Source organism: Rhineura floridana, chromosome 2 (genome assembly GCF_030035675.1).
Source record: "Rhineura floridana isolate rRhiFlo1 chromosome 2, rRhiFlo1.hap2, whole genome shotgun sequence".
Classification (NCBI taxonomy): domain Eukaryota; kingdom Metazoa; phylum Chordata; class Lepidosauria; order Squamata; family Rhineuridae; genus Rhineura; species Rhineura floridana.
The window spans coordinates 76,764,982-76,786,377 of NC_084481.1; the positions used below are offsets into that span (position 1 = coordinate 76,764,982).

Consider the following 21,396-nt stretch of genomic DNA (forward strand, 5'->3'; position numbering starts at 1 on the left):
GGAAATTCCTGTTCTACAATTTCTTCTCAAATCAATCCTCAGGAATGGGTAGCTGTACGCAGAATACTACAGGAGACCAACCTATTATAATTCTTACCAGGGACGGTTATAAGGTCTGCTTTTTTCATTGTATATAATGAGGGAAGGGGACTACCCAAATATTTTCAGGGTACCTTGAAAATAAATAAATACTGGATTGGGATCCAAAGAAATGCATGTGGAAAGGGACTGGCCAAATGTGACTTTTGCACACACACCATTCTCCCATTGCAGCTCCCTGAAATTTCCTTCCCCTGCTTTCTAATAGTCAGGGGAGCCTGCTGAAAATGGGGTGGGGTGTAGTGTGGAGAGGTAAAGGAGGAGGAACCCTGGCAATGGGGCAAAAGAAAACTGACCTCTTGCCCAGTTGTTAGAGATCCTCATCTCCCCCCCCATCCCTTCACAGTCTATTCTATTCAGTAGGGGCCCCCAGAATACCCTTTTTGGAGATGCTGAGGGGCGGAGGAGACAAGAAAGCCATGTTCTGCCGGCTCCTTTCTGCACAGATTTCTGTGGATCTGACCCAATATGTTATCTTAACTAGTGAAACTATGTATTCGCTATGTTAACCTAAAAACAAACTGCACAGCAAAACAGAGGGGGGAAAACATACCCCCTCCTCCATAAGTGCCTTCTGGGTAAAGTTGAACCTGCTGAGGCTCTGCTTGTTGTTAAAAGGCACACTGTCAGGTGGAAAAATAAAAAATAGAGCATGTGACAAGCCTATTGGAAGTATTTTCAACATAGTCCTCCTTATGGGAAATAAAATCCTGGGAAAGTTTTCTTGGAGTTCTGATTTGTTCCAGGAAAGGACAAAGTATGCTTTTGTCTATTATATGGACAATTGGAACCTGTTGTAGGCTTGTGCACAGACTCTTCCTTGAAAACTTGCTTTTTCAGTTTTCTGTTAAAAACTAACAACAGCTTGTCATGACTTCTGAATCGGCAAACTATGGTTAGTGCTTGCTCTCCAATCCAGAATCAGAAGCCAAGGTTTGAACTAGTTTTTTGATTCTGGTTTGCAGTGCAAATGCTCCAGTTTGTCAATTCAGACATTGCATCAAACTAGTGCTAAACAACAGGGAAGCTGTCCTCAAAAAGGGGAGCACAAGGTTTGATGGATCCTCTGAACTGAGTACTTCATGCCGCCTTCTCTATTTTTAATAATTTAGAGATCCAAGCAGAAAACACCCGCATGCCACATCAGTCAGAACACGTGTTCTGATGTTAGTCTTTTTGAAATACACAGACCTGGCAAACTAAACTGGTCTGATTATTGATTCAGTGCACTTAAAGGGACACACTACCAAAAATATTGAATACTCAGACACCCTTTGACATTATCATGGCACATGTATATTTTGTACCCACCATGTACCAGTGCCCAAGTACTAATTCTGTGTATGATAAACTGCCTTCAAGAATTGTGCAGGAGTCCAAATACAAAATATTTTGTTAGTGAAATAAAGTGTTCTTTAAACAACATGAAACAAAATCACATCATGAATGCAGGCAGCATTCTAAAGAAAAGCAACACTTAACTGAAGCAAGGGGCCACAAGCATTTTACAACTCTAAAAATTTACTAAGGGAAAAAGATTTCATAGGACTGCTTAATACAAATGCCTAAATATTTGCAATTTACCTTTTCTTCTCTGTTTTCAGCAGCTTCTGCTTTTAAGCTTTCAATGTTTTGCTGGAGGCGTGCCATCTCTTCCTTGAAGAGCAAGAAAATAATAATTGTTTCTTTTCATTAGCAAGCAATATGACAGAAGACAGAGACTTTTTTTTCATAAATTATGCATTACAAAAGAGGCCAAGACCTACAGGCATTCTGGGCTTAGGGCTCTAGAGGTGAATGTACATTATGCAAAAGTAATATGCTTTCTTGTCAATGGTTCCATGGGGGCGGAGGGGGGAGAAGAAGGAAAAATACACAGTCTGTTTCTTATGCAAATAAATCCAAAAAGAAGGGTAAGGGAAGAACTTGAGGTTTAAAATGTCAGCATACCTACACTGATTACAGAATACAAAATTACTACAATGACTACAGCATACAAAAAAAGGCTGGATTGATGCTCTTGCACAAGCTCCCAAATAATTTCAAACACTGAGTACACTGCAACCCAACAGTATAATGAAAATTGTTTTCCTGCAATAAACATTCACCATAAAAAATTAAGCTACAGGGGCTGAAAATGCAACTTGCATTTTTGCCCCATTTCATTTTCTCACGTTTACGTGAATGCCGTTCAGGTGAACTTTATTATAATTTCTGATATTTATCACTTTTTCAAGCTGCTTAGCATATCATTTACTTAATCACAGATTAAGATTTAACTCTGATTCATAAATTGCCTTGGCACCATGGTGATGGTGGTGGTGAGGCTCCGCATTGCATTGGTAACATTTGCAAGAGTTAACCGTTGCACTGTTCATGGGTTCCCACTTCACAGCTCCACCTTGGACCAGCGGCATGGGAACCGACCGTGTGATCCATTAGACTTACACAACTGGAATTTCTTTTAAAAAATATATCCTGCTTTCCAACAAGATCCTCAAAGTGGCTTGCATATGCCACTTTTATGACATTGAGCCCCTGACCATGCAGAAGTAGTTTCTCCACAGTTACTGTGTTGCAAAAGGATTCTCAGGCAACAGGAATTAGTGATCACTGTTCATACAAGCATTCTATCGCATATATAAACACACACAGGAGTACATTTGAATCCTTAAAGAAAATCCTGTACAAACACCAACTTGTAATTAATTTTCTAAAAACCTACCCTACAATGTGCTCTGAATTCTTGCTCTTGGCTTTTGAGGTTCTCATTCATTGCCACCAGTGCCTGAAGCTTCTGCAATATGCTAAATAAAAGACACTATTTATTCTTAGTGATTAGAGAAATTTATTCTAAGAAAAATTAAGCATGGAGCGGGGGCGGGGGAGGATTCCAAAAATGTAAGCCAACAATGGAGTTGAATAAAATACAAGCTTAGAACCTCACAAAAGGAATGTTCTCCTGTGTTACTACACACAGTTTAGATGCTTCCACCATCCCATAGAGCGCATCAACTTCTCATGGGTTAATTTGGGGGGGGGTTAGACAAGCAAATCATAGGCTTCCAGTTTGAGTATATACTATTTGCAGGGAATGATACAGTGGCCATGCATCAACCAAACTTAAAAAGTACTTAAGACTCACAGATGTCAAAGGGAGGAACAGCTTTATACTGCTTTTCATTAAGAAAAATTCCAGGGCATTACAGAATCTACAGAGAAGTCTGCACATTAAAACCTAACACACACAATATTCATAGTGCCTAGAATACTAAAAGCTTGGCATTAACAACCAGCAAAAGAGTAAATAGATGGATCTTCTAATAAAGTGCTAGAAACCAATCAAGGTTGGCACTTGGCTTACGATTTTTTTTGGGGGGGGGGGATTCCAAGTGCCAAAGGTCAGCCCTGTCGTTGCCACAAGATGGATTTGCAAAGGCTATAAAACAATTGATCTGGTCTAACTATCTCAATGAAAAAACAGCTCTATAAACACTTAACTATTTCACTGAGTTTCTGAAGGGAAAATATGTGACCTATTTTTTTTTTAATTTGAGAAACTCCGAGTTCAAATCTCACCTAAACCATAAAGTCACTGACAGGCCTTAGGTAGGACACTATGGCTGCAATCCTCCAGACACTTAGGTGGGAGTAAGGCCCACTGAATGAGGCTCACTTCCAAGTAGACATGCACAGGATTATGTTATTAAATCTCCCATCTGTTAACAGGAGGAAAATACTACTGACTTTCCTTAAAAGGAGTATTTTAAGGATCACTGAGCTAATAGTGATCCTTAAAATAACTCTTTTAACATTTGAGTACTCTCAATACTCAAAAGGGTGCCAAGTATTATCCCCAATACAAGTCTTTATTTGAAAATGAAGGTTGAACACCTTGCAGGGCTGTACCATGTCAAAAATGAATGTGAGCCCAGCTTTTTTCAACTACAACTCCCATCAGCCCTGACCACTGGTCATGGTGGACTGATCAGAGTTGACTGATGAGAGTTGTAGCCTAAAACATTTGGGGGCATCAGGTTAGGGAAAGCTGATAGAACTCCCAAAGCAAACCCTCTCTTTTTGTTCCATGGGGTAGTTTTCCTGGGGCTTTCTTACTGTGTCAACTCCCAATGCTATAGAAAGAAACATTTGGACTAGAGAATGTGTCTGCACTCTCTCTATATATTCCACGTATTTATAGTGCTTTTTTGGTAAAAAAAATTACGTGCCAGTACTCATCTTGATTAAAGTGTTATGGGTGCCAGCACAAAATGACAGCAAAAAAAGAGGCACCAGCATTCAAGTACCAGTGAGGGTACTGTAACACTAAAAGTCATATATGTTAGACTAGGGAAGATACAAAAAATGGGACCCATTGCTGAATTAACACAATTCGTTACAAAAGAGAAAGGGCAGGGTAGAAAAGAACTACACACTTACTTCAAATCTGCTTGGGATTCCACTGTTTCTAAGGCTGTCAGCTCCTTGTCCAATTTTTCACTGTAATTCTTAACCTAAAGGATTAGAATTAATAACAGATGGTGTAAAGAAATCTGAGTAGGTGAAAAGATAATAAAAACCAATTTACCATGAAAGCAAAGCTTTAAGCAAACTCTGCTAACACTGAATAGCCTCCATTAAACACTCTGGCAAGATCTACCAGTCTTTTCTTATATAACCTGTCTGCATGACCCCTAAAGCCATGTGGTGGCTCACTGGAGCTAGCACAAGGCCTTGACTCTGGCACAAGCAGAAATAACCCTTAGCATTAATGCCATCTTCTCCAGCCCTTGCATTGCACAGCCTCCCACAGAGGTATCTACTGAATTGCAGAAGTGTCTACTAGGACGGTGCATGGTTCTCTCTCATACAAACTTGTACAGTATTTAATTCTTTTTTGCAATTGGGAAAACACTGACACAACTTATGCACAGAGGTTTCTTTCTTTTCTGTTTGGCCTTTTATCTTGCATCACTACAAGATAAAAGTCCATCTAGAATTGTGTTTGTCTGGTACTATGAAGTCTGGAATGCATGAAGCTTGAGCCAAGCATTAACACTGATTTCTGCAAAGAACTCACTGCAGATAAGTAACGCAAGCTGGATCAGTTAGCTCAGAGGTTCCCAAACTGGAGCCTGTGGACCACCAGTGGTCCACGAGTTTCATTCAGGTGGTATATGGCATGTTCACATTACACATTCATATTAATTTTTAATTGTATTTTTATTATTCTTTTATCGCTTATATTGTATTTAACTGTATTACGTCAAAGTAATTTCTTCAAACATGATTTCTTCAAAGTAAACCCAAGCTATATACTTGGATTTCCAATATATGACATTGAGATGTATATCACAGTTAATGGGAGGTAGGAGAAAGTATCTCTATGAACTGCAACAATGGATAAATCAGTATTGCAAAATCAACACTTATTTAAAATGAAAGCTGAGAAGTAATAAAAAACTTTTTTATTATTTTTGCTCAAGGGCACTTGGATCTGCTTGCCACACGTAATTATGATTATGGAGGTTGCTGCTTCAAACAGCTAGCTTATTAACTCACAAGTAAATTATTTTGATTTAACCTTCAAAAAAAAGTAAGCTGACCAATAATATGACGCGTTAGATGTATCAGACACGTCAGTTATGCCATGGTATGGAAAAGTATTTGAAAAGCTTTTTCTGTTGAATTTTTCCATCATGGACAGGCAAAGTTGTACCAGTGAAATTTCTCCCAGGGAGCCTCTGTGAAACACAAGGGGCTGGCACCATAATGCCAAGGAAATTCCCAGAGTATTAAAAAGAGATGGAACAATAACATAAAACTATATGGGAGAGATACAACAGAGCTGAATAACTGGCATAAGGCAGTTTGTAGTAATGCAGTAGAAACTTAACAAACCACAATGAAAACTGTAGTGCTACAGGCTGCATCTTACTCCTATTCGAATATGTATGGATTTTTAGACTTGTTTTTAATGTTTGTATCTTTTTGAAAGCCAATTTGAGTCAATTTTCATTTAAAAAGACTAATAATTTCAATAAATAATGTGCAGGCACACATTTTTTAAGATTAACCAGAAAGTGCGTAGGAGCCCTGTCACCTTCTGCAACTATTAAGAGGGAATTGCAGCAGGTACAGCTTGCATGACTAGATACTTCTCCTGAAATCCTCTCATCTAAAAAAAAAGTGAAAGGCGCAGGACCCTTGTCCTCTTTTGCATCTGGCCACCTTACAGCTGACAGCGGGCTGGTCTAAGTAGAAGAGAGGAGGGTAGCGCAAGGCGGGGTGAATGTTTACCTCATTCAACGTCTTCTTAGCCTCACTACATCCTGCTTGCAGGTCAGCACGTTTAGCTTGCAACTATTTTCAAAAGAACACAGAGGGAAAACCAAGTTAAGTGATCACAAATTCAGTTAGTCGGATCTTTTAGACCAGGGGTGGGGAAACCTTTGGCCCTCCAAATGTTGTTGGACTACAACTCCCATCAGTCTTGGCTATTGGTCATGCTGGCTAGGGTTGATGGATGATGTAGCTAAGCAATCTCTGGAGGGCCAAGTGTTGGACTATGACCTGGGAGACCAGGGTTTGAATCCCCACATAGCCATGAAGCTCACTGGGTGACCTTGGGCCAGTCACTGCCTCTCAGCCTCATGAAAACCTATTCATAGGGTTGCCATAAGTCGGAATCGACTTGAAGGCAGTACACATACATATAGCAACATTTCATGACCACTGCATTTGGATACAAAAATAACCATTCTGGAATTATTCTTACTCAATGGTGCCTCTTCTATCTACATTCTAATAGAATTAATCAGTCAGAAAACATGTATCAACACATTTAAACATTTATCAAACATTATCTAAAAAAGAAGAAGATAAAAACAGATGAATACAATGTAATGGGCAAACATGGCTAAGTAATCATCAGATTAGACCCACTGAAATTAATGGACTTCTCTTGGATGGCTTTAAAACAAAATTAGACAAATTTATGGAGGATAAATGGCTACTAGCCACAATAGCCATGTTTTACCTCCACTGTTGAAGGCAGTATGCCTCTGAATACTGACTGCTGGGAATCACAAATGGAAAGTGTTGTTACACTCATGTCCTACTTAGGGGCTTCCCATAGGCTCACAGTGGCCAACCAAATGAACAAGATGATGGTCTTTTGGCCTGATTCAGGAGAGCTCTTCTTGCATTCTTATGTCCACCAATTTCAATGGGTCTACTCCAAGCACAGCTTAGCTGGATTCAGACTACAGTAACAAAATTCTCAGAATATTACTTTTATTAAAGCCAACCAATGCTCATAATGCAGGCATCTGCTCAGGCTGGATAGCCAGGAAAACATTTAAAAGTAGTAGACAAGACCTCAGAAACAACTATTTCCTCCTTTCGTTTCTGAACATCCAGTCTGAGGAAATGTTCTGTACAACCTAAGCATACTACACCGTGAACCGTGACTGTTCATAATTTTTAAAAAGATAATATTTTACCACCACTTTACGCAAAACATTCCATGGCGACTTCTCAAAATTCGTGTTTTATATCCTGAGGAATCAATTTGTAACAGAGCAGATGGAGAACATGTGCTTTACAGTGCCTCTGTAAACCTAAACCGAAAATGTAAGTTATCCTTGTGGGGCAAAGGATCTGTGCTGTGCAAGGTTCCATACCACAGCTGTAGCACAAGAATCTACCAACAATGTCTACATCCAGAAAAGGAATAGGGCAGTAGAAGCATGAGCTTCAGAATGAAATTTCAGGAGCAGGTCTCTCATACACATGCCTTCTCTTTCAATAGCGGCTTGTGCCCTCCTTGTGTGATAATTATATTTTCTGGGCATCTAAACACAGTAACACACATTTCTTTGGAAATTAACATGGGAGATAGATCTAGATGTATAGACCTAACTGATGCTTGCTGTACTTAGTGGCTTAGAAAGCTAGTTGAGAATGGAAGCCTTGGTAGCTCTGTTATTAGACCTGAACAGGAAATATTAATCCAAGTTGGGGGCATAGCACCTTGCACGCTGCCTTTGCCCAACCATCCCCACCTGGGCCATCCTGTGTTCAGCAGGGAAGGTCTGAAGGGGGCTTCTACCCATGTTTATGTGAAGGAAAAGGGCTGAAGCTCAGTGGCAGAGCATCTGCCTTCCATGCAGAAGGTCCAAGTTCAATCCCAAACTTCTCTTGATAGGCTCAGAGAGACTCCTTGTCTGAAAACCCTGGAGAGCCACTGCCAGTGAGTGTAATCAGTACTAAGATAGATGGCCCAGTGGGTCCGACTCAATATAAGGCAGCTTGCTATGTTCCTATTCACATTGAAGCTATTGGGAGTTCTGCTTTATCAGAGCTCCCAATCACAGGGAAGCGTCTACTCATGTTCAGGCAAACATGGGAATCAGTGCCCTCAGACGTTCCCTGCTCAACACAGGAAGGTTTGGAAGAAAGCGGGTGGGGCCAGTGCATGCAGGATGTCTGCGGCTTCCAAGAAATGTGGATGTTTCATGTTTGGGCATAATGCCTGAACAGGACTATAATTTTAACTGTTTTATCTTGCAGTATATTACTGATGCTACAGAGTGTCTGAAACAGGTTCTGTTGGCTGCTTATCCAACAACAGAAACAAAAACAGAGGCACTAATAATCTTGAGATTCAAACTTGGGGAAATTCGTTCCTTGAGAGTCTGGAATATTTTAGGATCAAGCAATGGGTGGGAGATAAAAAAGATTATGCCCATTTATTTATTATTTAATTATTAAATACATTTGCAAGTCACCCCATTAACAATGTTCTCTGGGCAGTTTCCAATTCTCAGCTGAATAAGAATGGCACTTCTTACTTCCAGGGTATGTTTTTTCTGGACCAAAAAACTGGATTTAAAAAAACAGATGAATTATATTGTGGGTGGAACTCCATCCACAGCATGCTCCATTGGGAGAGGGATCAGATGAGGGACACTTTTTGCCGATTTCCCCTTCTGCAGTAGGCTTCTGTCCCCAAAAAAGCTGCTCTGGAGAGCGAGGGTATGGGAGGCAACATTTAGGATTGCAGGCGGAAATCTATGAAATCACCTCCCCACCCTGCCTTGTTCAGTGGGAGCCTTCTTGGAATCTCAGCCCATACTAATAAAGATCACTGACATAATGAACACATACAACAAACAATCATATTGGAAAATCTGGTTGATTCTAGTAAATCGAATTCCATTATGCTTCATTAAAGTGCATACAAGAAAATAATGGCAGATGGGACAGAACATACAGCAATTAAGTTTATGAAACTGCAAAGATTTTGACAGGCAAAACAATCATTTTAGCAATGGCCAAGTGAGTTCCAATATAATATTTACAGGAATGGTAGTGCGCTGCCATTGGAGGTCCTTCTATCATTTCCAAACGGAATTGTAACTCTTTTGAAAGTTTCTGTAGACTAGTCAATTCTGTGCAGCTTTATAATGCCAACTATATGATATTCAGAGAGAGAGAATTAAAATGCTGTTGCTTGTGCTTTAGTTCTGAATTGCTGGCAGCCGGTAAACAAGACCCATTGCTTATAGAGATCACTGAGGAGGGTGTGCTCTACCTCTACAACTTATGTGCAAAAAAGAGTGCACAAATCTGCTTAACCTATGCTTATTAGGACACAGGTTTTTCATATATCAGGATTCTCCTGAGTGAATGCTGAAGTTTTATACTAATCTTTTCCATAAGTGCCCACTGGCAAAGTGGTTTATAAACCCTTAAAATAAGGTAACATTTTTTTAAAAAACAACCCACATACTTTATCCAGCTGCTTGGTTTTCTGTAAGATCTGTTTGTTTAGAGATGCCACCTTCCTTCTGTGCTGCTGGGCAGCTCCAAGTCTCTCTGGACGCTCCTCTGCAGAAAGGCCTGATTGCTGGAAAATATGGGGTGGAGAGAAGACACAAGGAATGGCTCAGCCACTCAACACTTTGTCAGATGTACAGATATAGTTGCTTGTCTAATCTTTGCACAAGACTGCTCTATGAACCACCAGACAGCCTCATACAAGTATGCAGAGGTTAGGAAGCTGTGTGTGTCTTCCTTTACAGAGAGGAGGCAAGTGACAGAGTGGGCAGAGTTCTTCTGCAGTGTGTGCTCACAGCATGACTTTGCATGTTAGCATCAACTTCACAGGACTCGACTGTAATGTTGTGCACTTAAGTCCTATTGAAATCAATGGGATTGTCTCAGTAGTGGGTGGCGTTGCTCATCTGACCTCCCAAAACTGAGCATCATCACAGGTTACAGAGGGGGGGAGGGAGGGATGTGGTGGGGAGCTCAGCATGGTGCAGATGCAGCAGTAGAACCAATCTAACACTGCATCGAGCTCCCTGCTGCCTTGCCCCTCCTCCTTTTGGTAACTGGCAGCGTTGGGAAGCCAGGCAAGCAATGCCCCCACCTGAACTTGGACTGACTTCCCAGTAAGCAAGGACAGGCCTATGCTACAAGACTGATTTTATTCCAAATTGACTAGAATTTTATTACTGTAATTAGTTGCTACTTTCTATATTCAGAAAAAAACCTCAACAAATATGTTCCTATAGTTAGGCGACAGCAGTAGCACAAATTATTCTTTTCTTTCCACTTTCCCCCCCTTTTTTCCATATTCTTAATAATAATGATAGGAGTCCAGGGCACTTGACAACACTGTAAAATACAACCCATCAACTGTAAAAACAAGACTCTCCGTGCTTCTACTACAAGCCACTGTTCCATGATTTATTTTTCTTCAGTACTCTTAACAAATGGTCTGTTGAAAGAAGGATACAACATCTGACCTGTTAAAACAAAGTTTTTGAACAATAATCTATTTATGCTATTTATTATAGCAAGCAGGGCTATGGAAGACTTATAGTATAACGTAACTGAAGCTTCTTCTTGACCGCTGCTTGAAATTGAAGTCCAAAAGATTTCTACTAAAGTAATTTATTTTCAAAAGCACACCAAACTGTTAACAGTTTCAAGTGAGAGCCAACACATTCTGATATCCTTAGAGTTTATGTATTTATTTATTACGAATTTATTTATTTATTAATTTATATCCCTCTTTTTCTCCCAGTAGGAGCCCAGATTGCAAACATTTAGTAAAAATTCATAATCAATCTCTAGACCAAGAATGGGGGACATGTGGCCTCCCAGATGTTGTTGGACTCCAACTCCCATCAGACCCAGCAAATGGTCAAGAATAACGCGAGCTACATTTCAGCAACACCTGGTGCAGGTCCTCCACTGCTGCTCTACACAGATTCCTACTCTCTGTAGCAACATGAAGGAATCCTCTGTTCATTTTTAAAGCTGCCTTGGGGGCCACTTGCTGGCTTAAAGGCAAGGCAAAAGTTACTAACATACACTTACATAAAGCTTTCTAAATGCACTTATATAAAGATCTCTCTCTTAACTGCTATGCTGAACTACATCTATAATCTGGTGGATGTGCAATAATCTATAGTTAGCTGCTTCATTGAGGGACACAGCATAGGGCACTGAGGTTGATCCAATTCTTGTCCTCTCCAAGGGCTACAAAGACACTTATTTCCAAAATTAAAGGGCAGATTTTTGCAGGAGTAGATGATTCTGCCATTTGCATGGCACTTTTTAATATGCCAAGCACTTATTTTTCTCCTTATTTGCCCTCACAACTGTTCAAGACCACACCAACTCATGGAATCCTTTCCATTCAAATAACACTGTAATCAGATGTAGTTGTATACATCCCCATAAGGGTCCCCTAGTAGTGAGCATCCTCAAACCAGGGGTGAAGTGTTGAGCTCTAGTCTGCACAGGCAAGGCAGAATTAGCTTGCTGCACAGGACACAGAGGTTTACAGCCAAAACAGTTCCAGTAAGGCGGCAAACAGGAATGAAGAACTCCGACACAGTCCAGCTTCGTGCCAGTAACAGAAATCTTTATCAACGTGCAGTTAACAATTACAAATACATTCACCAACATTACATGCTCCTACTATCCCCCCACACAGCCTGGCTCTCTAGGTTTCTAATTTATAGCCAGTAGATTAGATCAGTTGCAGCTGTGTGTCCTTGACTAATTGCATAGCTTTTAACCCATTCCCAACATGGGGAATGACTCAACTTAAACATGAGCCAACATGAAGATCCTAAGGCCCAGGGGCCAAATGCAGCCTTCCAGGCTTCTCTTGGGAGTCACATCAATTGCTCTACTCACTTTTGCCTCCAGCCCTGCCCACCAGTGGCATGCAGGCCAAGATAGCTGCCCATCAAGGAATCTAACAAGCCATGGACTGAAGCCATCTCCACCTACTTCACTCTGACAGGCATCTCTGGCTTTTTACCCCCCCACGCCAGACTGTACATCTTCAGAATCCTTAAGGGCCAACAAGAGATGAGATGTCCTTCAACAGGAGAATAGCACCCAAGATGAGACTAATAAAGCACTTTGTACATTTTAAAAGTACCAAAGAAGTTAAAAATAATATGCATTTTCCTATTCTTGAACCTCCCTACTCAGGCTTGAACTCCAAGTTATAGCTTAACTGCTACAACAACACAATTCCATCTTTTTGGTATCCTAGCTATTTCCCAAAAGCATGTCTGACATTTCCCCCTGTAATCTCTGGTTGGAAATGTAAGGCCTTTTAGCTATAAGTATGAATGCTTTTAATATTGGAATTAGTTTAATTTTATTTTAATCTAGACTCTGTATGTTTTAATTACATGTGTTTTTTATCTGGAAGCCGCTGCGAGTTCCAGTTTTGGAAGGATGGCGGGGTATAAATAAAGACAATAATAAAATAATAATAATGGGCTAATTCATCCATCTCAATTCATGGAAAACTAAACTTTATCCTTACCTTTTTGTTCCCAACACATCCTCCATATCTTTATACTCAACAACAACCACAAAAGATTGACTTCCTGGAATTTAAGTGAAGTGACAGCTCTATATTGACCACTAACTCAAGGACACAACACACAAAACTCATCATTTTAAGTAATCTTGATTGTACATTGGCAGAAAATCTATAATAAAAGCCAAAAATAAAAGAGCCAGATTTTAAAAAATCTATAACTAGCAGAAATATAGGAGGTATTATTATTATTATTATTAACAACAACAACAACTTATATTCTGCCCTTCCTCCCAGTAGAAGCCCCGGGTGGCAAACAAAAACACTCTAAAAGTTCATAAAAACGGACATTAAAATATATTAAAACAAAACATAGTTAAAAACATCTTTTTAAAAAAGCTTAAAGCAATTCCAACACGGACACAGACTGGGATAAGGTCTCTACTTAAAAGGCCTGTTGAAAGAGGAAGGTTTTCAGTATGTGCCGAAAAGATAACAGAGATGGCGCCTGTCTAATATTTAAGGGGAAGGAATTCCAAAGGGTAGATGCCACTACACTAAAGGTCCACTTCCTATTTTGTGCAGAACAAACCTCCTGATAAGATGGTATCTGCAGGAGGCTCTCACCTGCAGTGTAGTGATCGACTGGGTATATAAGGGGTAAGATAATCTTTCAGGTATCCTGGTCCCAAGCTGAATTTGTACACCAAAACCAGAACCTTGAACGTAGCCCGGTAGCTAATGGGCAGCCAGTGCAATTTTTTTCAGCAGCAGGGTGACATGTTGCAATACCCTGCCCCAGTGAGCAGTCACACTGCTGCATTTTGCACAAGCTGCAGCTTCTGGACCAACCGCAAGGGCAGCTCCACAGAAAGCGCATCACAGTAATCCAACCTGGAAGTTTCCAGTACATCGACAACAGCGGTCAGGCAATCCCAGTCCAGAAATGGCCGCAGCTGTCTTACCAGCCAAAGCTGGTAAAAGGCACTCCTGGCCACTGAGGTCACCTAGGCCTCTAGTGACAAGACGGATCCAGGAGACCCACAGACTATGAACCTGCTCTTTCAGATGGAGTGTGACCCCATCAAAAGCAGGCAACCAACCAATTATCCGAACTCGGGAACCACCAACCCACAGCATCTCCATCTTCTTGGATTTGGACTCAGTTTATTGGCCCTCATCCAGCCCACCACAGAGTCCAGGCACCAGTCCAGGGCTTGCACAGAGAAATACTGCTGACACCTCACCCCAAATCTCCTGAGGACTGCTCCCAAGGGCTTCAATATAGATGTCAAAAGCATCGGGGACAAGATGGTATCCTGTGGCACCCCACAGCACAACTGCCAGGAGGCCAAAAGACAATTATCCAATGTTATTCTCTGAAAATGACTCTGAAGGTAGGATTGGAGCCATTGTAAAACAGTGCCTCCAATGCCCATCTCACCAAGTCGACCCATAAGGATACCAGGGTCAATAGTATCAAAAGCCACTGAGAGATCAAGTAAGAGTAACAGGGTTGCACTCCCTGCCAATTACAGACTCTCACTTTGAAAGCATCTGGAGACTTTCTGTCACTCAGTTCATTGCATAGGCTCTCACCCTGCACAGGAACTACACAATCGCCTTGTGCCCCCCCATCTCCTTTAGATTGGTTTTAAATATATATACAGTTCTTTGCAAAAGTACTCAGACCCCTGACTGATGCTCTCATATTACTGAATTACAAATGGTACATTGTAATTTTGTTCTGTATGATACTTTATTTTGAAACACTGAAATCCAAAATCAGTTATTGTAAGGTGACATTGTTTTTATGTTGGGAAATGTTTGTAACATAAAAAACTGAAACATGCTGCTTGCATAAGTATTCAACCCCTGTGCTGTGGAAGCTCCCAGTTTACACTGATGAAAGAAATTGCCCTATCGAGGACACAATTACCTTATCATTGGTAATTAAAGTTGCTGTCACATTGTCAGGGTAAAAACCCCACTGTTGAAGGATCATTGGTCAGGCTATGGATCTGAAGGATAATGAAGACCAAATAGCATTCTACAGAAGTGAAAGATAATGTAATACAAATGCATAGATTAGGAAAAGGGTACAAAATAATATCCAAGTGTTTGGTTATCCCAGTGAATATAGTTGGATCAATAATCAGGAAGTGGAAGCTGCATCACTCCACCCAGGCACTGCCAAGAAAAGGCCGTCCCTCAAAACTCAGTGCTCAAACAAGGAGACTTGGGAGAGATGCCATAGTGAGGCCAAGAATCACTTTGAAGGAGCTACAGAGTTCAGTGGCTGGGAGAGGAGTAATGGTGCACCAGTCAACCATAACAAGAGCTCTGCATAACACTGGCCTGTATGGAAGGGTAGCAAGAAAGAAACTGTTACTCAAAAAGTACCATCTGAAAGCATGTCTGGAGTTTGCCAGCAAGCATGAGAGTGCCCCAGCTGCAATGTGGGAAAATGTTTTGTGGTCAGATGAGACCAAGATAGAGCTTTCTGGCCAAAAATCAAAGAGCTATGTGTGGCGCCAGAGCCGCCCCTAGGCACCGGGAAGCGAGGCAGTTGCCCCCAGCCCCGTGCTTTGGGGGCCCCCGCGCTTGGCGATCTGCGTATATAGAGAAGCTGGGCTGCAGTGGGGTTTTTTTCTCTCTCTTCAGCCATGCAGCAGCTGTCTCGCCAGCCGCTTCCCGAGCTGATTTTGGGTGGGAAATTTGAATTTCCCGCTCTTGGGGAATCTCCCGCTCTTCAGCTGTGTGCTTGAGCGGTTTTTTCCCTATCCTGCCTGCTCGCTCATCAGCTGTGCAGCGGGTGTGCTGCGCTTAGCGAGCTAATTTTAGGCGGGAGGTTTGAATCCCCTGCTCTTTGGCTGCGTGCCTGACTGGCTTCCCTGTGCTGCCGCCCACTCATCAGCTGTGCAGCGGGTTTACAGCGCTTGCCGGCTTATTCTGGGTGGGAGGTTTGAATCTCCCGCTCTTTGGCTGCGTGCCGGACCATGTTCCATGTGGTGTCATTTCCTTTAGTAAGAAACGATTCGTGTAGTGTAGCATGAAAATAGTGTATCTAGTTTAGACTGCCATATCTAGCAGATATTGACAAAGGGAAGACAGATGTCGAGAGACCAGTGAAGAAATAGATATGTATGGAACAGGTTGACTAGAGGCCTATTCCCTGAAGTGAAGGTAATCATATTTGTATTTAATAGGTTGTTGTCCTCATATGTAAATATTATAATTACATATATCCATAAATAAAACCTCTTTCTCTCTCTCTAAATATATATACATAGAGAGAGAAAGAATGTGGGGGGCCCCCAACTATGCTGGGGCCCCGCACATGCTAAGGGAGGGGCCTGTGTGGCGCAAACGTAACATGGCCCATGCCTCAAGACACACCATCCCTACAGTGAAGTATGGTGGTGGAAGCATCATGCTGTGGGGATGCTTATCAGCAGGGACTGGGCATCTTGTTAAAATTGAAGGATGAATAGATGGAGTAAAATACAGGGAAATAGTACACGAGAACCTGCTTCAGTCCACTAAAAAACTGAAGCTTGGGAGGAAATTCACATTTCAGCAGGACAATGATCCCAAACACAAGGCCAAAGCAACATTGGAGGGATCAAGAACAAAAAGGTGAATGTCTTACATTGACCCAATCAAAATCCTGATCTCAATCCCATTGAGAATCTGTGGCACTCTTTGAAAATTGTGGTCCACGTGCGATGTCCAACCAACCTGAATGACCTCGTGCGAATCTGCCAAGAAGAATGGGCCAAAATCCCTCCGACACTGTGTGCAAAGCTGGTACATACCTACCCCAAAAGACTTAAGGTTGTTATTGCAGCGAAAGGTGGCTCTACCAAATATTAATGTGTGGGGGTTGAAGCAACATGTTTCAGTTTCTTATGTTTCTTACAAATATTTCCCAACATAAAACCAATGACATCTTACAATAATTGATTCTGAGTTTCAGTGTTTCAAAATATATCGTACAGAACGAAATTACAATGTACCATTTGTAATTCAGTAATATGAGAGCATATTGCCCTTGGAACTCGCTAAGGGATGACCCCCTGAGAGACAGCAACCCAGAGGAGTGAGCAAAAAAGCACTCAGATGCTAAAGTACTCACTCCCAGGGCAGGTCTTCTCCAGTCCCCAGTGCTGCAGTTGTTTCCCTGAGGTATGGGTTGGAGCAAGAGATAAAGAGGAGAAATAAGGATGGAATATTTGTCTTCTTTAAAATAAAACATAGTATGACCCCAAAAACTGTTTTATTGCTGTTAAACTTTTTCAGGTAAATACAACAGAACTACTGCATTATACAGAAATACTTCAGTTGCATGAGGCCTTTTCCAAATGAGAAGAGCACGGACTACATGAGGGGTGGGGGATTTAACATCCATCACTCATCTGTTGAGTTGTAAAAGCACCTTCAACTCACAACTAGATTATGTGTTTAAAAAGGCACACTGTCTACCGGCTCTTCCAGATGTTGCTGGACTGTAACAGTGTTCAATAACATTTGGAAAAACACACACTTTCCACTTCATTTACCACTTCACTTAATTTGCAGAAACAGCCCTCTGGTGGATTACTGAATATATAACCTAAGACAGCCATCAAATAGCTCAGGTGTGGGGAATCTTTGGCCCTCCAGATGTTGCCAAACTACAACTCCCATTAGCCCCAGCAACTGTGGCCAATGGTCAGGGATGATGGGAGTTGTAGTTCAGCAACATAGAGGGTTGAAGGTTCCTCACACCTGATATGGCTGATTGCTTCCATACGTTGTGCTTTTAGCTTAACTGGTTTTGTTTAGAATTTTCTATGTTATGTTACTGAAACTTTGGTATTACGGATTCAAATTTATATTACTGAAATTGTAGTGCTGTTTTTTCAGTTTGTATATTATAAGCCACCTGGGATACAGGTTCTTTTTGGAAAGGCAACATACTCTTATAATCTAAACTATCTTAATCTAACCAAGCTCCTGTGATGGGCAAGGACACAGAGGGATCTATTTTTCTACAAAGTTAAGTACAATTTCATCTGCTTGTTTAGAAGTCACCCAGACACATGAATCTAACTGACTTTCATTCTTAAGAGCACAGGCTTTTGCACCCTCACAAAGTAGCTTTGGAAAACTGGGATTGCACTAAGTTAGCATCATCAACATAGCCATTTTTCAAAAACAGAACCCAGGAAGCTGAAGCTCTGAAAATTGAAGACTTAATAGGCAATGGCACAAGTATGATATTTTTAAATAGTTTTTTAAAAGAAATTCACCTACCTTTTCAGCATATTCTGAGACTATTTGCTTGATCTCATCAGACTGAAGTCCAACTATCTGTCCTACGGTGCTTGCAGTCAGCTTCCCCTGAAAGTTCAACAAAAGCCTTTATGAAAGCATATAAATGGACAACTTTTCAAAACAAGGACAGTTCAATTTGATATGAATGCAATGTCTGTTCACATGAAGGATTACAATTAAGTGCATTACCTGACCTCTATGAAAGCAACAAGGCTTGGATGGAGTAAACAGTACTTGTGGGATGGGGTGGGGGGAAGAAGAGGCACACAGATAAAGATTATTGAGAGAATAGCCATAATAATAATAATAATAATAATTTTATTGGTCGCCTATCTGTCCAGGTTAGTGGACACTCTAGGCGACTTACAATAGCTAAAAGCTATACATAATCTACAATATACAAAACAATCTACAGTCCTAACAATTTAAAACCAATTTCCAGTTAAAACATCATAAAATTAATCCTCCTCAATCCCATAGGCCTGCCTGAAAAGCCAGGTTTTTAAGGCTCGACGAAAACCTACCAGGGAGGGAGCATGTCGGAGATCATACGGAAGGGAATTCCAGAGGGTGGGGGCCACAACCGAAAATGCCCTCTCTCTGGTCCGCACCAGCCTAGCTGTTTTAGCCGGTGGGACCGAGAGAAGGTCTTGAGAGGCAGATCTTGTAAGGCGGCATAATTGGTGATTCTGGAGGCGCTCCTTCAGATAAACTGGGCCGAAACCGTATAGGGTTTTAAAGGTCAACACCATGAATCGGGCCCGGTAAACAACTGGTAACCAGTGAAGATCTATTAATACTGGAGTGATGTGATCACGGCGACAGCTGCGCTTGATGAAGCACGCCGCCGCATTCTGTACCAGCTGTAATTTCTGGACCGTTTTCAAGGGTAACCCCATGTAGAGCACATTACCGTAGTCTAAGCGAGAGGAGACCAGGGCATGTATCACCTGTGGGAGCAGATGAACAGGGAGGTAGGGTCGCAGCCTCTGTATCAGATGTAATTGATACCAAGCTGCCCGACTCACTGCCGAAACCTGAGCCTCCATGGACAGCTGGGAGTCAAGAATGACCCCGAGGCTGCGGACCTGGTCCTTCAGGGGTAATCTCACCCCATTAAGTAACAGGTCTGTAATACCCAACCTTCCTCTGTCTCCCACAAGTAACACCTCGGTCTTATCGGGATTCAGCTTCAGTCTGTTCTCTCCCATCCAACCATTTATGGACTCCAGGCACTTGGACATGGTATCCACAGCCAACTCTGGTGAAGATTTAAATGAGAGATAGAGCTGAGTGTCATCCGCATATTGGTGACACTTCAGCCCAAAACTCCTGATGATAGCCCCCAGCAGTTTCACATAGATATTGAACAGCATGGGAGAGAGGATCGAACCCTGTGGCACTCCACAATTAAGGGGCCAAGGGTCTGAAACCTCCACTCCATCACCAGGGTTTTGACCGGGCGACCTTCAGTCAGCTCCAAATCACCCAGCGCATTCAGGAACCCCTGAGGTTCCATCAGGCGTCTGGGGCGGACCATCCTAATAGGTCCTTGTCCCCTGCGGAGGGTGTGTGGCATCGAGAAGTCTATATTCACCAGATAGTGATCTGACCATGACACAGAAGAAACAGCCCCCATTTTCAGAGCACTTCCCTCCCCTCCCGAGACAAACACAAGGTCAATCGCATGACCGGCTACATGGGTGGGCCCTATATTACTAAGGTGCAGATCCCATGAAGTCATGGGAAGTCCTAGGAGAAGGAAGCCTATAGAAAGCTAGTTTTCAACACCACCCTAGCAGGAATGCTTCAGGGGACACTGTAAACAAGGCTAAATTCCAGTCGGAGAGAAGGGGGAAAAGGAAACTCCACCGACACATACAGGGAGAGAGTCAGCTCAGTCCCTGCTAAAAAGGGCAGCTTCAGCCTTCCTGAAACACAACCACAAGCTCTGTTTCCCTAGGTTAAAGAAAGGTCAGGCTGTTCTAGGTGGGAAAACAACAAACACAAAAGAGTTGCCTGGAAGGCGCAGCCCCTTGATTAGATTAAAAGCAGCCAAAAGCTTAAACAGCCCCGCCCCTCGCTCAGGAAGGAAGGAAGCCTGAGAGAATACAGGCGGCGGCGGGAAGGAAGAGAAAGAGGAAAGGGTTGATATGGCGACAGCGCTCCCCCCCCACCTCCTGCTCCTGCTTTTGGTGCTGCCTCGGATGGGAGGACAAGCCGCTGCCGGGAAGATGAAAGTAGTGGAGGAGCCCAGCAGCTTCGGGCTCAACAATCCCTTCCTGCCTCCCTCGAACCGCCTCCAGCCCAAAGCGGCCCCCTCCCCTCTGTCAGGTCCTGCACATCTTTTTAGACTGGCAGGCAAGTGCTTCAGTTATGTGGAGTCTTTGTACAAATATGAGTTCTGCCCATTCCATAATGTCACACAGCATGAGCAGACTTTCCGGTGGAATGCCTACAGTGGGATTCTCGGAATCTGGCATGAATGGGAAATTGAAAACAATATGTTTGTTGGGATGTGGATGAGAGATGGAGATTCATGTGAAACCAAGAACAGACAGACAAAGGTTCTTCTTGTATGTGGAAAGAACAACAGATTGGCTGATGTGTCTGAACCAAGCACTTGTGTTTATTCTCTTACATTTGAAACGCCACTTGTTTGTCACCCACATTCTCTCTTAGTGTACCCAGCTTTGCCTGAAACCCTCCGGAGAAAGTGGGATGAAGTGGAGCAGTTGCGTCATGATGAGCTAATCACAAAACAGGGATACAAGAAACGGTTGAGAGAGGTATTTGAAGAAGCTAGCTTTTTTAAATTTACAGGAGAGAAAGTGAGTGAAGGAAAGAGAACAAAACCTCAAAATTTGGAATTCCACTCGCTGGAAAAGTGCAATAAGGTACAGAAATTGGCTGGTGATTTGTGGCAGTCATTTGTTGGCCTGTGTTCTGCTCCCTGTACCATTTTAGTAGATAGTCTCTTAAAAAATAAGTGCAGAGGCTGTGTGTTACAGGTGTGTGAGAGGTTGCTGAAATGCATAGCGTCAGGGAATGTGGCCCAGCACTTCTGTGGATGAGGGTTCTTTGTGAAGATCGTCAAGGCTGTATTGGGTGTC

At 42.1% G+C, this 21,396-nt stretch overlaps 2 protein-coding genes across 3 annotated transcripts in view; one reads left to right on the forward strand and one right to left on the reverse strand.

Moving 5' to 3' along the window:
* The window catches only part of CCDC93 (coiled-coil domain containing 93), a 90,196-nt gene that overhangs the window by 15,019 nt on the left and 53,781 nt on the right, over positions 1-21,396 (reverse strand). For both annotated transcript variants that reach the window (XM_061608967.1, XM_061608968.1), the window contains exons 11-16: positions 18,263-18,349; positions 9,896-10,012; positions 6,400-6,462; positions 4,540-4,613; positions 2,825-2,906; positions 1,684-1,755 (exon numbers count right to left, since the gene is read on the reverse strand). In XM_061608967.1, coding sequence (XP_061464951.1) covers positions 1,684-1,755; positions 2,825-2,906; positions 4,540-4,613; positions 6,400-6,462; positions 9,896-10,012; positions 18,263-18,349 — 495 coding nt within the window. The remainder of the gene's footprint in view (positions 1-1,683; positions 1,756-2,824; positions 2,907-4,539; positions 4,614-6,399; positions 6,463-9,895; positions 10,013-18,262; positions 18,350-21,396) is intronic.
* LOC133376075 (N-acetylglucosamine-1-phosphotransferase subunit gamma-like) lies at positions 20,408-21,357 on the forward strand. Its single transcript, XM_061607485.1, has one exon. The coding sequence runs from the start codon at positions 20,437-20,439 to the stop codon at positions 21,355-21,357; it is 921 nt and encodes a 306-aa protein (XP_061463469.1). The 5' UTR covers positions 20,408-20,436.

Coding starts and splice junctions, on each gene's coding strand:
- LOC133376075 (XM_061607485.1), top strand. CDS start 20,437: ATGGCGACAGCGCTCCCCCCCCACCTCCTGCTCCTGCTTTTGGTGCTG.